This window comes from Rhinolophus sinicus, chromosome 9 (genome assembly GCF_057876585.1).
Source record: "Rhinolophus sinicus isolate RSI-liver-muscle chromosome 9, RSI-T2T, whole genome shotgun sequence".
NCBI classification, from domain to species: domain Eukaryota; kingdom Metazoa; phylum Chordata; class Mammalia; order Chiroptera; family Rhinolophidae; genus Rhinolophus; species Rhinolophus sinicus.
The window spans coordinates 16,949,531-16,965,894 of record NC_142509.1 but is presented as its reverse complement, the minus strand read 5'-3'; the positions used below and the strand labels follow the sequence as shown (position 1 = coordinate 16,965,894).

The window sequence follows — 16,364 nt, the reverse complement described above, 5'->3', positions numbered from 1 at the left end:
GGGGTGAAGGTGCTCAGCCCTCACCGTGCTTGAAGATTCTGTGAGTCTATCTATTCCATCCTGTGGGTCAGCATCTGGACCACTTTCTAAGAAAAATCCCAGCTTCCAGATAATTCTTAAGAAAACGTGAATCTGTACTGATTTCCTTCCATGACATCAGCAAGCCAGCTGCAGCCCTTGGTGCCCAGCATGGTCAGGGACCTGAGGCACAGCACAGCCAGAACCAAGGACCTCAATGCCTGGTTTGGGAGAAGACACATGCAAGGTGGCCTGCCTGCCAGCCCCAGATCTGCCTGAGATGCTGCACGACCAGGGAAGTGACCTCCACGTTGTGAAATGAACTTCTGCATGGAGGGGCCAGGAGGGATTAGATGATACAAAGATCCCTTCTGTCTCCAATGTTCCTTCATTGCCCATTTCAGGAGAGGGATCCAGTGTGGGGAGGAAGGTGGAAGTTAGAAGGAAAAAGGCAGGAGAAGCCAGGATGATTTGGTATCCAATGCGTTTTCATTTATTTTACACTTACAAAAGAAATCGCCCACCCTCTGCCCCATCCCCCAAAAAAGTCTCTTTTTACAAACATTTAAAAATTAAAACCAAATGAAGATAGACAAGTTAATTTCAGTACAATTATTTTTCAATGTAGCTGTCATAATTAGAGTTTAAATTTCCTACAAGTAACCAATGTCCAAGTGACTTATAGGGATATCCTGATTATTGGCCAAAAGGAAAATTCCATATTACAAGTTAGCAAATTCTAGTACAAAAATAGTCCGTGTGTTGGAATAGCTTTTCCTTTTACATAGGTCTCGGTTCAGTCTACTGACTGCATAATACACTAACATTTCAGGGTCCTCTCTTTCACAAATGGCTCATTCGTCATAGCTGAAGCAGCACGGCGCCTGCAGTGGCAGGGGCTAGTGTCCACCTTGGGACCGTGCTGGAGACGGCAGGCCTGGGAGTGCCTCACTGAGCCCAGGGCAGCAGGGTAGACCCCCAGCCCCTGCTCCACACAGGGGTCCTGGAGAGAGGGACGAGTTGTGGGCAGAGCGGCCCCCTTCCAAGGGAGCAGCAACAGGCCCAGGACACAGGGGATGTCTACCCAGGGGCCTGGGCTGGCGCTGGTACAGGACAGCCCACCTCCTGCCAGTGTCTCCTCGTTCTCCTGTAGCCCGACGAGGTGAGAGGTGGCCCTTCGTGTCCTCAGCGGCGTGAGTGTGGCCCTGCCCATGCTGTAGGTGGGGCAGATAAGAATAGGCTACTTGTCCCTCAGGATGTCGAGCTGTTCCTGACACTCGGTGAAGAGGCGCTGGAAGCGGAGGTTCTGCCCGATGACCGGCAGCAACTCCTTGAGCAGCTCCCGCTTCCGCAGACCCTGTGGACACACGAGTGACAGCTGAGTGCGAGCGTCAGCGAGGAGGTCTAGACTGGGGGACTTTCCTGGCCTGGCACAGACCCTGTGCATCTGCCCATCTGACCCCCAGGTGCCCCTTGGACAAACCACAGATGGATGAGAACATTTTCTCTGCATGCTAGGAAGCCCTGGGAGAGCTGAAAGGCTGAGCTGGGGCACACGGGGTGAAGCGGCAGGGCGCAGGGCAGGGACACGGTACAAGGATACAGCAGAGAAAACCAGGGTAGGTTCTGCTACTCCGTGTCCCCTAAGTCTGCTGGCACAGTCACCACAGGCCTTCAACCGCACAGATCAGTGGCCACAATAGCTTGGCTTTCCAGAGCAGGCTGAAAATAGGATATCCGGGCAGAAAGACAGGTGGATGGCTACCTGGGAGCGGCTGCTCCCTCATGCGAATGCTCTCCAGGGCGTGAGGTCAAGCCCAGGGGCGAGGAGGAACCTGGGGGGCAATGACTGGCTTTGGTTTTATCGTCCTGGGGCCTCTGCCCTTGGCTCTTGCCCACGCCTCCTCCACACCTGGGTGCCTGGCACCAAAGTCTGCCTGGGCCCTTCTGTAACATGCATTGCTAGGCAGGGTCTCCACTGCACAGAACCCTGAGGAGCACAGCTTCTGCAAAGGGAAAACCACCAACCAACAACATTGACCAATGGAAGAGAAGGCCCAAGATGTTAAAATAAGTGTGGTAACAAGACAAGGAATTATAGGAAATAACAAAGTGTAAATATTAAATCCGAGCAACACAGTGGTTGAAGGAGCAGGATTAGCAGGAGACCAAATCAAAGGGGTCAGATGGAGGAGCAGCCCGTGCTCGAGCAGGGAGGCACAGAGAAGGGGAAACTGTAAGAGGAGAGACTGCATAGGAAAAGTAAAGGCAGATGGAGGGTGGCAAATGGGCCCAACATCTACATAACGAGTCCCCCAGGAGAGAAGGAAATATTTGAAGAAATAATAGGGGTACATTTTACATAATTAAAGAAAAAGTAATGCCTTATCTTGAAAGCCTCCATTGAATGCTGATGAAGATATGGAAAAACTGGTATTTAGAAACATTAAGCATGAAATATGCAGAATGTGTGGATATCAAAGACAGAAAAATTCTGAATACGAGCATGTCATGTCACCTACAGAAGAGATACCAAAACAATAAAGTAGTATTTTTAATATATTGGAAAAAAATTTCATAATCTATTTTTTTCTTTATTTAGCCAAACAGTTATTCATATAAGAGGGTATAATAAAAACTATTCTTGGGGGGGAGGGCGGATAGCTCAACTGGTTAGAGCACAAGCTCTGAACAATAGGGTTGCCGGTTTGATTCCCACATGGGCCAGTGAGCTGCGCCCTCCACAACTAGATTGAAGACAACGAGCTGCCGCTGAGTTTTCGGAGGGGCGGCCGGATGGCTCAGTTGGTTAGCGTGCGAGCTGTCTACAACAAGGTTGCTGGTTCACTTCCCGCATGGAATGGTGGGCTGCGTCCCCTGCAACTAAAGACTGAAAACGGCGACTGGACTTGGTGCTGATGGGCCCTGGAGAAACACACTGTTCCCCAATAAAATTAAAAAATATATGTATATATATTCTTCGGCTTGTAAGGCCTCAGAATGTTTGCCACAGGTAAGATCCATGCTAAAAATGTTCTGGAGGGAATATTCAAAGTAAGAAGAAATAAATAGAGATGATGCTAAAAGGTATGGAAAGCAATCTGATCAACTCTTTGGCTGAAGTTCATGTTGGTCTTAAAAAAACAACAACACACCAAGGAAACAAAAAATGTAAATGGTTTGAACTTGTAATGAAAACACAGTTTGTCAGCATAAACAAAAGCCAGACATATGATATTGGCAAGAAACACAAACATGGATACAGAAATGTTGAAAGTTAAAGATGGCAAAAGGTATGTTAGTAAATAAAAAAAAGAAAGCTTGTGATTTACAATTATCAGATAAAGTAGATTCTGAGACAAAAACACCATTGGAGAAAGAGAAAGTAAAGTGAGAGGGACAAAACCACCTCACAGGGAGATTTTAATACACATTCAATTAGTGATGGGTCATAAAGGCAGAAATCTGCAGATTTCAGGTAATTCAAACTGAACATTTAGCAAACATGACCTAATAGACATATACAGAATGAGGCACCCACAACTAGAAAATATACATTCTTCTTTAGCACACAGAGAAACATGAAAAATTACTCTAAAAACAAACCTCAACAAAATAACAGGTTTCGTGTAGATTGTGGGTTGGCATGGGTCAAATCTATCCTACCACTATTTTTGTGACTAACTTTATCAAAATGCAGCCACACCTGCCTATTTGTTTATATAACATGCTACAACAGCAGAGTTGGGTAGTTGCAACAGAGATCATATGGGTTTGCAAAACCTGAAATGTTTAGTCTCTTGTCCATTATAGTAAAAGTTTGCCAATCCCTGAGGTGGGGCATGGCCTACTCCTGCCCCTGATTTGGAGCACACTTTCTGAGTAAAACACAATTGAATAAAACTCATGGATCAAATTAATTAATTGAATTAATATTAGTTAATTGAAATTAAAAATGACTTACAAATGAATGGAAATAAAACATTACTGCAAAACTGCTAGGATGCATCAAAAGTGGGACTTACAATGGGACACTTACAAACATAAGACAGCTTATATTATAGAACATGAAATACTGACAACCAGTGACACAAAGCCTAATCTAAGTTACAAGGGGGAAAAAAAAGACATCAGAAAAAAACACTTTTAAAAAGTAGAAGGAAGATGATGATAAAGAATTGAAAACAATCATTTAATAGAATAGATGAATAAAGAAAACAGTCATTTTGGGGAAAAGACTAAAAAAGACAAACCTCTAGCAAGATTAATCAAGAAACAGAAAGCTCAAAAGATGTTAGAAATAAAAGATACAACTCTTTTAGACATAGAAGAGATAAAAAAAAAGATAGAGTACTATTAACAACTTTATGCCAACAAATTTGAATATTTAGAGAAAACAGACTAATTCTTGAAAAATAAAATTTATCTAAACTGCCTCAAAGAAATACAAAATAGGAGTTAAGTCTTACCACAAAGAAACCATCAGGTATACTAGATTTTTAAACTGATGTCTAAGAAACTTCCAAGGAACAGATTTTTCCAATCTTATACAAACTGAGAGAACAAAAATCTGCAGATTCAGAGGAACTACTCCCAACACATTCTATGAGGCACATAAACCTTGATTCTAAAACCAGAGAAGGACAGTGTGAGAATGGAATATCCCAGGCTAATTTCACCTCATGAAATCAGATGTACAAATCCTCTATAAATTATTAGCAATCAATTCTAATAGCGAATAAGAAAAAAAATGATAACTTTGACCAACTTGAATTTATCCAGGAAAGCAAGGAGAACTTAGTATTAGAAAACTCATAAATATAATTTATAATATTAATAGGCTTTAATATTATGAACAAAAAGGCATGAGCCTTGGAAAATAGGAAATAAAATGATTATTATCATTATTATCAGATGACTTGATTGTTTACTCCACATAGAAATCACAGAACTGTTGACAAATAAATAATCAAAGTTAAATAAATTTATAAACAGCAGCTATGAATAATTAGAAAACATAAATAAAACAATATATCAGAATAGCCACAATTGTAAAATTTCTAAGAATAAATCTAACAAAAGATGTGCATGGCCTACATACTGAAAATTTTAAAACTTTACTGAAAGGCATTAAGGAAAACCTAAATTAACAAAGAGTGCTGATTGGAACAGTGGCAAGAAGAGAAAATGGACTAATTTTCAAGACAGAAGCTGCAAAAGGCAGTGGTACACACTGTGATATGTGAGAGCTGCAGGGGAACTGCAGACCCATGGGTGCCTGGAGGCAATAGATTATGGTAGAATACAAGAGAACATATAAGGTTGTGGAAAGAAGCAGGAATGACACTTTGAGGGAAATGAGAACATTAAAAGCAGCAATGCATATGGGGAATCGGAAAAAAGCACATGGAAAAGCCTGGAGAAGACCATCCCCAGAAAAGGCTTTAGCTTTCATGATGGGCTGAGTAGTGGAGCCAGTCTGCAAAGATTGGGAAAGACAGCTGTTTTTCCTTTTTTCCCCTCAGGTGCCCAATATTCAATAAAAGGTCATAAGGCATACAAAGAAACAGGAAAGTGGCCCATTCAAAGGAACAAACTAAATCTCCAGAAACTGACCCTAAAGAAACACAGGCCTTGAACTTACGTGACTAAGACTTTAAAATAACTGCCTTAAATATGCTAAAAGAGAATATGGATAGACACCTAAGTGAAATCAGGAAAGCAGTATATAAACGAAATGAGATTATCAACAAAAAGACAGAAATTATAAAGAACCAAGCTGAAATTCTGGAGTTTAAAAACACAAAAATTGAAAAGAAAAATCGACTAGAGGGGTTCAATAAACAGACAAAAGTAAGAATCAGTGAATTAAATGAGATTATTTGAAATTATTGAATGTGAAAAGCAAACTGCAAATAGAATGAAGTAAAAACAACCAAAGGGACTTAGAGGATACCATCAAGCAGACCAGTAATATGCATTATGCTAGTCCAAAAAGAGAGAGAAAGAGGAAGAGTTTATTTGGATAAATAATGGCTGAAAACTTCTCATGTGAGGAAAGATATAGATCTACATATCCAAGAAGCTCAACGAACACTCCATGTAGGATAGACTCATACGAACCTGTTCTGCGACACATTATAGTCAAACTGTGGAAAGTCAAAGACAAAGAGAATCTTCAGGGCCGGCCCGATGGCTCAGGTGGTTGGAGCCCGGTGCTCCTAAAGCAGAGGTCACCAGTTCAATTCCCACTTGGGCCAGTGAGCTGCGCCCTCTACAGCTAAGATTGTGAACAACAGCTCTCCCCGGAGCTAGGCTGCTATGAGCAGCCAGAGGTTGGCGTAAGCTGCTGTGGCCTGCAGTGTGCTGCCATGAGTGGCCAGTGGCCAGTGTGAGTGGCTGGAAGCCAGCATGAGCAGCCGGCAGCCAGCGAGAGCTGCCGGCAGCCAGCGAAAGCTGCCATGAGCTGCCGACTGACGACTGGTGACCGACTGCCGCAGCTGGGGGGAGCGCAAGCTTATAATACTGGCATGGGCCAGGGAGCTGTGTCCTATACAACTAGACTGAGAAACAACGGCTTGAACTGGAGTGTGGGGGTGGCGGGGAGGCGGAAGGAAGGGGAGGGAAAAATAAAAGAATCTTCAAAGCAGTAAAGTGACTAGTCATGTAAAAGGGATCCTCAATAAGAGAATAAATGGTTTTCTCAGCAGAAACATTGAAGGTCAGAAGGCAGTGGAATGACATATTCAAAGCGTTGAAATAAAAACTGGTATCTGAGAATACTATATCTAGCAAAACTGTCCTTCAGAAATGAGGGAGAAATTAAGACATTCCCAGATAAATAAAAACTGACAGTTTATTACCATTAGACCTGCCCTACAAGAACTGCAAAGGCGTGTCCTTCAAGTTGAAATGAAAGGATACTAGACAATAAAATATACTCTGGTAAATGTAAATAAATATATGGACAAAATGAAAACCCATATTGTGTAATTTTGTTTGGTAACTCCATTTTAAAATCTTTTACAGGATTTAAAAACAAACAGATAAGAAAGTAGAAATCTATGATAATGGTTACACAATATATAAAGATATAATTTGTGACTTCAATAACATAAATGGGCAGAGTGGAGCTGTAAAGGACATGCAAGTTTTTTGTATGCAATTGAAACTAATGTTTTTGTTATTTCCATGGTTATCAAAAAGAAAATATCTAGGATATACACAAAAAGAAATGAGAAGAGAATCAAAACATATCACTAAAAATAATCAACTAAGGACATCATAAAAATGGCGGCATGAGGTGAGCCTCTTGAAATCTCCCCTGGAATTTACAACAAATTGAACAACTATAACTCCACAAAGGACTCCCTGTACAGCAGACAGGCAAGACTAGGAGGCGCACTACTGAATTCACCTAAAGGTGGGCAAATTGTGTGAGCAGAGGGAGGAGAGAAGGGAGAAGTGCAGAGACAGGACCTTGCGAGCACAGGTCGCAGACCTAGCTCAGTGCTCCGAGATCGCAGCATTCCGGAACTACTGCAACTGCAGGAGAGGGAAGACTGCTAGGGCTCCATTTATGGCCCACAGAGCTGAAGGGACAACATATAACACGGCTGAACCCAACGCCCACAGCAGAGACCTCGGAGCAAAGACTGAGGGAATAAGGCTGAAAACGGTGGTTTAAGCCCTCACTGCTGAGCAAAGAACAGAAGCCTTAGACACTGAGCCTAGCCGCACCCCCTACCCTCCCAGAGCTTGCCCCACCCCCACTTGCCCAGTGTTATAAGTGCAACAGTAGCAGCTGCAGATCAAAAGAACAGAATATTTGCAGTTCTGAGAAATGTGGTCCACAGACACGGTCTCACAGTCCAACTAGTTCCAGAAAAGGGGAGGGAGCCGTGGAAGCAGGACCAGCTGTGGAGGTGGTCGTCGCCATTGCTCTGAGCCACCTCTCAACCCACCCAGCCCGTCTCCACCTATCTGGGCGGATCTCTGCAGGAGTAAACAGAGCTGCTGAAACACACGGGCTCTGAATCTGGTGCAGGAAGAGCTTTGGAACTTCAGAAGCTCTCCACATCCCCCCACGGAGACAGCGCCCTATGACCTAGGCGAATTGTTAACAGAGGAAAAGCCCACCTTCCAGGGAATCCCCCCATTGTGTGATAAGCCGGAATAATGCACAGAAAATATAACACTACAGTGTGAGAGAGAATAAAAGGCTGCAGTCAGAGAGAAAATAAAAGTCTATCAAGACCTACTGGAAAACAAAAGAAAGACCTCTATCAACCTGTTGCAGAACCCATTCCTGTAGATGTCTAGAAAGAGAAATAATAAATCATTAATTGCCATGAGTAACCAAGGCAACAAGATAGCTCAGAAAGAAAGTGAAAAGTCTCCAGAAAATGAACTTAAATATATGGAAATATGTGACTGAAATGACAGATAATTCAAGATTGCAGTTCTGAAAAAACTCAACGAGATGAAAGAAAACACAGAAAGGCAGTTTAATGAACTCAGAAACACAATCAAAGAACAACATGAACATTTTACCAAAGAGATTGAAATTTAAAAAAAAGAACCAAATAGAATTTCTGGAGACTAAGAACTCAATAAAAGAAATGAAGAATAAAATAGCCAGCTTAGGTAGTAGAGTTTACAAGATGGAGGAAAGAATCAGTGACATCGAAGATAGAAATCTGGAAATGACATGGATGGAAGAAGAGACTTAAGACTTAAAAGAAATGAAAGAACTCTACAAGAACTTTCTGACTCCATCAGAAAGAGCAATATAAGAATAAAGGGTATACCAGATGGAGAAGAGAGAGAAAAGGGAATAGAGTATATACAAACAAATAGTCGATGAGAACTTTGCAAATTTGTGGAAAGAACTGGATCCTCGAATCTAAGAAGCAAATAGAACACCTAATTACCTCAACCCAAACATGCCTTCTCCAAGACACATTGTATTGAGTATGTCAAAAATTAATGACAAAGAAAGAATCCTCAAGGCAGCCAGGGAAAAGAAGATGGTAACCCACAAAGGAAAGCCCATTAGATTATCAGCAGATTTTTCAGCAGAAACTCTACAAGCTAGAAGGGAGTGGAACCAAATATTCAAACTATTGGAAGAGAGAAATTATGAGCCAAGAATACTATATCCAGCAAAGATATCCTTTAGATATGAAGTAGGAATAAAGACCTTTGCAGACATACAGAAGCTGAGGGGATTTTCTAACACATGACCTGAACTACAAGAAATACTGAAGGAGGCTATTCGACCAGCATAAATGGGGATAATTTGTGACAACCAAAACATAAAAGGGTGGACAGTAAAGACCTGAACCGGAATATGGACATGGAGAAAGTAGGCATGTTGAAGAAAATGGAATACTCTAAATATGAAACTTTCTTTGACATAAACTTAATGGTAACCACTAAAAAAATCCAGAACTGAAATATATAATGTAATAAAAGAAGAAACAGAGGGAAAAATCATAGAATACTACCACACAGAAATAACACACAACAAAAAGGCAAAAAACAACAACAATGGAAACATAGTCTTACCAGAAAACCAAAGACAGAATGATAGGAAATCCTCACATATCAATAATCACCCTAAATGTAAAAGGACTGAACTCACCAATGAAAAGGCACAGAGTAGTAGCAGGTGCACCTGAAACTAATTAAAAATAAATTAATTAATTAAAACAAAACAAAACAAAAAAAAAAAACCTAAACCGAACCATATGCTGCCTCCAAGAGACACATCTCAGATACAAGGACAAACATAGACTCAAAGTGAAAGGGTGGAAATTAACACTCCAAGCAAATAGTATCCAGAGAAAATCATGTGTAGCCATACTGATCTCATATGAAACAGACTTCAGGATAAAAAAGGTAACAAGAGAAAAAGATGGACATTTCATAATGATAACGGGAACAAGAAGCCATAACAGTCATCAATATTTATGTCCCCCATCAGGGAGCACCGAAATATACCAAGCAACTAATAACAGAACTAAAGGGAGAAATTGACCAAAACACAATTATAGTAGGGGACCTAAAGAAATCATTGACAGCTATGGATAGATCATCCAAATAGAAAATAAAGAAATAGCAGCTCTAAATGACGTATTAGATGAAATGGACACAATGGACATTAATAGAGCACTTCATCCTAGAACATAAGAGTATACATTTTTTTCTAGTGTACATGGAACATTCTCAAGGATAGACCATATACTGGGACATAAAATTAGCCTTAGCAAATTTAAGAAGATTGAAATCATACCAAGCATATTCTCTGATCACAAGGCTTTGAAACTGGATATCAACTGCAAAAAGAAAGCAGGAAAAGCCACAAATATGTGAGGATTAAAAAACATACTTTTATAGAACAACCAGGTCAAAGAAAAAATAAGAGGTGAGATCAAAAGATACAAATGAGAATGAAAATACATCCTACCAAAATTTTTTGGACGCAGCGAAAGCAGTTTTAAGAGGGAAATTTATATCATTACAGACCTATCTCAAGAAACAAGAAAAATCCCAGATAAATAACCTCATGTTACACCTTAAAGAACTAGACAAAGAAGAACAAATGAAACCGAAGGTCAGCAGAAGAAAGAAAATAACAAAAATCAGAGCAGAACTAAATGAAATTGAGAACAAAAAGACAATAGAAAAGATTAATGTGACGAAGAGCTGGTTCTTTGAAAAGATTTATAAAATTGACAAATCCTTGGCTAGACTCACTAAGATAAAAAGAGAAAAGACACTAATAAACAAAATCAGAAATGAAAGAGGGGAAGTTATCACGGATGCCACAGAAATACAAAGGTTCGTCCAAGAATACTATGAAGGACTATATGCCACCAAATTCAATAACTTAGAAGAAATGGACAAGTTCTTAGAAACATATAGCCTTCCTAGGCTGAATCACATAGAATTGGAAAATCTAAATAGACCGATCACCAGTAAGGAAATTGAATCAGTCATCCGAAACCTTCCCAAAAGCAAAAGTCCAGGACCAGATGGATTCACTAGTGAATTCTACCAAACATTCAAAGAGGATCTAATACCTGACTTACTCAAACTCTTCCAAAACTTGAAGAAGAGATAATACTCCCTAAGTCATTTTATGAGGCCAACATTACCCTGATATCAAAACCTGGTAAGGACAACACACAAAAAATAAAATTACAGACCAATATCTCTGATGAATACAAATGCAAATATCCTAAACAAAATTTTAGCAAATCGAATGCAACAATGCATTAAAAAGATTATTCATCACGACTAAGTGGGGTTCATCCAGGGGTTCAAGCCTAAAGACTCCACCAATAAGTTATTAGAAACAATAAATGAATACAGTGAAGTTGCCAGCTACAAAATCAATGTACAAAAGTCCATTGCATTCCTATATACTAACAATGAAATCTCAGAAAAATAAATTTAAAAAAACCCAACAATTCCTTTTGCAATTGCAACAAAAAGAATAAAATACCTAGGAATAAATTTAACCAAGGATGTGAAAGACCTATATGCTGAAAACTGTAAGACATTTAAAAAAAAAACCTGAAGAAGACACAAAGAAATGGAAACATATTCCGTGCTCATGGATTGGAAGAATCAATAGAGTTAAATGGCTAGATTACCCAAAGCAATATACAGATTTAATGCAATCCCCATCAAAATCCCATTGGCATTTTTAAAAGAAATAGAACAAAAAGTCATCAGATTTGTATGGAACCAAAAAAGACCCTGAATAGCCAAAGTAATGCTAAGAAAAAAGAACAATGCTGGAGGTATCACACTCCCTGACTTCAGCTTGTACTACAGTGCAACAATAATCAAAACAGTATAGTATTGGCAGAAAAACAGAGACACAGACCAATGGAATAGAATTGAGAACGCAGAAATAAACCCACATAAATATGGACAGATAATTTTTGACAAAGAAGCAAAAAACATACAATGGAGAAAAGATGGCCTCTTCAATAAATGGTGCTGGCAGAACTGGAAAGCCACGTGCAGAAGAATGAAACAGGTCTGCTATCTGTCGCCATGTACCAAAATTAATTAAAAATGGATGAAAGACCTAAAAGCATGAGACCTGAAACTACAAACTGCATAGAAGAAAACATAGGTACTAAATTTATGGGCCTTGGGTTCAAAGAGCATTTTATGAATTTGACTCTAAAGGCAAGGGCAGTAAAAGCTAAAATAAATGAATGGGACTATATCAAACTTAAAAGCTCTGCACAGCAAAAGAAATCATCAACAATATAAAGAGGCAACCAACTGAATGGGAGAAGATTTTTGCAAACAGTGCCTCCGATAAGGGGCTAGTATCCAAAATATACAAGGAACTCATGCAACTCCACAACAAAAAAACAAACAACCCAATTGAAAAATGTGCAGAGGACCTGAAGAGACATTTCTCCAAAGAGGACATATAAATGGCAAATAGACATATGAAAAAATGCTCAACATCACTAATCATCAGAGAAATGCAAATAAAAACCACAGTGAGATATCATCTCACCCCTGTTAGAATGGCTATCATCAACAAGACAAACAGTAACAAGCGTTGGAGAGGCTGTGGAGAAAAAGGAATCCTTATACACTGTTAGTGGGAATGCAGATTGGTGCAGCCACTATGGAAGGCAGTGTGGAGGTTCCTCAAAAAATTAAGAATAGAATTACCATATGACCCAGCAATCCCTCTCCTGGGTATCTACCAAAAAAAATCTGAAAACATTTATCCATAAAGACATGCTCATTATGGATGAATATGTTCATTGCAGCTTTGTTTACGGTGGCCAAGACATGGAAACAACGAAAATGTTCTTTGATAGATGAATGGATAAAGAAGTTGTGGTATATATACACAATGGAATACTATTTGGCGGTAAGAAAAGAAGAAATAGTGCCATTTGTGACAACATGGATGGATCTTGAGATTATAATGCTAAGCGAAATAAGTCAGACAGATAAAGCAGAGAAACATATGATTTCACTGATATGTGGTATATAAACCAAAAACAACAAAAGAACAAGACAAACAAAAGAAGGAACAAAAACTCATAGACAAAGACAATAGTTTAGGGGTTACCAGAGGGAAGGGTGGAGGGGGGCTCTAGAAGAGGGTAAACGGGGTCTAATATATGTTGATGGAAAGAGAACTGACTCTGGGTGGTGAACACACAATGTGAGATATAGATAATGTATTACAGAATTGTACACCTGAAATCTATGTAACTTTACTAACAACTGTCACCCCAATAAACTTTAATTAAAAAGAAAAATCAACTAAACATAAAGTAATATAGTAACAGTGAAAATGAAGGACAGAAAAGGTATAAAACATGGAGAAAACAAATAACAAAATGGTAATATTAAGTCTTTACTTGTCAGTGATACTTTAAACGTAAGTGGATTAAACTCCCTGATAAAAAAATGGGTTAAAAAACCATAATCCAACTATATGCTGCCTACAAGGAACTCAATTTAGATCTAAGGACATGCATAGGTTAAAAGTAAAAGTATAGAAAAAGATAGCACTTGTATATAGTAACCAAACTAGAGAAGGAATGTCTATACTAATAACAGAAAAATAGATTTTGCATCAAAAACTGTTACAAGAGACCAAGTAGATCACTGTAAAATGATAAAAGGGTCAATTAACCAAGGTGTAAAAGTTATAAACATACAAGGTCTGACAATTAAGTTCATGAACTTGTGCAACAATGTTGCTAGCTTTTTTTGAAATCAGAGGGATTATTCATTATGAATTTGTACCAAGTTAACCAAGTTTACTATTTGGAAGTGCTGAAAAGGCTGCGTGAAAAAGTTAGACGTCGTGACCTTTTCGGCAACAATTCATGGCTCTTGCATCACGACAATGCACCAGCTCACACACACTGTCTGTGAGGGAGTTTTTAGCCAGTAAACAAATAAATGTATTGGAACACCCTTCCTACTTACCTGATGTGGCCCCCAGTGACTTCTTTCTTTACCAGAAAATAAAGGAAATATTGAAAGGAAGACATTTTGATGATATTCAAGACATCAAGCGTAATACAACGACAGCTCTGATGGCCATTCCAGAAGAAGAGTTCCAAAACTGCTTTGAAGGGTGGACGAGGCTCTGATGTCAGGGCATAGCTTCCCAAGGGGAGTACTTTAAAGGGGACCGTAGTGATATTCAGCAATGAAGTATGTAGCACTTTTTCTAGGATGAGTTCACGAACTTAAATCTCAGATCTCATATATGCACCACACATCAGAGCCTCTAAATATATGAAGCAAACATTGTCTGACTTGAAAGGAGAAATAGACAGCTCTAAAATATCCCATTTTCCATAGTGGGTAGAACAGACAGACAAAAGGTCAATAAGGAAAATGAGGACCTGAAAAACTGTATAGATCCATTGGACCTAACGAATATTCATAGAAAACACCACCCAACAACAGCAGAATTCACATTATTACTCAAGTGCACATGGAACATTCTCCAGGACAGACCATATGTTAAGACATAAAACAAGTCTCACTAAGTTTTGAAAAACTGAAATCATAAAAGTATATTTTACAATCACAACAGAATGAAACTAGAAATCAACAGCAGAGGAAAACTGGAAAATCCACAAATATGTGGAAATTAAACAACACATTGTTAAAAAACAATGATTCAAAGAAGAAATCACAAGGGAAATGAGAAAATATCCTGAGACAAATGAAAATAAAAACACAACATACCAAAAATAATGGGATGCGGCAAAAGCACTGGTTAGAGAGAAATTTATAGCTATAAGAATCTACAAAGAAGAAAGATCTCAAATCAATAATACAAACTTCCATCTTAACAAACTAGAAAAATAAAAGTAAACTAAGCCCAAAGCAAGCAGAAGCAAGAAAACCATATATATTAGAGAAAAAATAAATAAATGGAGAATAGAAAAAAGAGAAAAATTAAACCAAAAATGAATTCTTTGAAAAGATCATCAAAGTTGACAAACTTTTAGCTAGATGGACTAAGAAAAAAAACGAGAAGACTAAATAACAACAATTAGAAATGAAATAGGGACGTTTTAATTCTTGCCACAAAAACAAAAAGGATTCTAAATAAGCGAATACTATGAACAATTTTACACTAACAAATTGGATAACCTAGATAAAATGGACAAATTCCTAAAAACACACAACCTACCTCCACTGAATCATGAAAAAACAGAAAATCCAAACAGACCTATAACTAGCAAGGAGATTGAATCAGTAATCAAAAACCTCCTAACAAAAAAGCCTAGGACTGACCAGATGGCTTCACTGGTGAATTTTATCAAACATTTACATAAAGAAGAATTAACAGTCCTCCACTCTCTCAAAGATGGCCACTTAGTGCCTCAACCCTCTGCTTCCTGTCTTCCTTCTATGCACACTGAGCCATGATCCTTGAGGGAAAGCTGAATTTCTGGGGTCCCCTAAGGTGCACTGGCAGCTCCTATCACAAAGCAATTTCCCCAATATACAAAGAATTCCTACAAACCAATTTGTAGGAATTTTGTCATGGATTTGCTCATGGACCATGAGCAGACTCGCTATTTCAGGCAGTTCCCAGGAGGTGGAAAGCAGGTGGGACCAAACTGATGATACCAATGGGAGTGAAGCCACAGACTCTTCTGGGCAAATCGCCAAATGAAGTGTCCTGCTTAGAGATGGCAAAAACCAACAGGAGTGAGTGAGAAAGGAGAGTACATGCCCATGAATTGGTGGCCTGTCTGTGCCCCTTTCCCCCTGCACCACACTGGCCTAGAATACTTACCTTTAGACTGAGACAGAGAACTGCTAGGTAGAGCTTTTTTTGCTGACATCTCAGGCTAAGGCTCCCAGAGTGACAGCTGGGTCACAGAGTAAAGCCTTACAACCTGGCCCGTGGGAGGGGTTAGTTGGGCACATGCCTACCTGTCTCCTACCCAAGCAGATGGCCCACCAGGCTGCCCTAGAGGGGAGGTGTGCTAGGGAAACAGCTCTACTCTTGCAGGTAATTCAGAAAAACCCTTCCCATTGAGAATGGGGACAAAGCCGGACAAATAGAAACAGACCTCACAGAGCTAATGTGCTAGTGATGAAGGATTGAGCTGGGGTGTGGGGAGGGGAGAAATCCAGAGGGACACCTTTGCCTTAGCAGCATTATAGATGAAGAAGAGGCTGAGCAGAGCTTCTACCAGACTCGAGGGCCTAGGGGAACCAAAGCAGGGGCATAGGGGCCATGAAAAGCGGGGTTCCTGGTAAATCACCCCTTCTTTGTAGCGGTACCCCTAAATGCACTTTAGAAT

General features: G+C 39.6%; 1 protein-coding gene across 4 annotated transcripts in view; it reads right to left on the bottom strand.

Moving 5' to 3' along the window:
• Positions 1-485: 485 nt before the first annotated feature.
• The window catches only part of HIRA (histone cell cycle regulator), a 90,496-nt gene continuing 74,617 nt past the window's right edge, over positions 486-16,364 (bottom strand). For 3 of the 4 annotated variants that reach the window (XM_074321621.2, XM_074321622.2, XM_088800876.1), the window contains one exon: positions 768-1,375. In XM_074321621.2, the coding sequence (XP_074177722.1) occupies positions 918-1,375 (458 nt within the window). In that variant the 3' untranslated portion in view covers positions 768-917. Of the gene's footprint in view, positions 1,376-16,364 lie in introns of all 4 variants that reach the window. The other variant, XM_074321623.2, reaches the window with a different exon arrangement.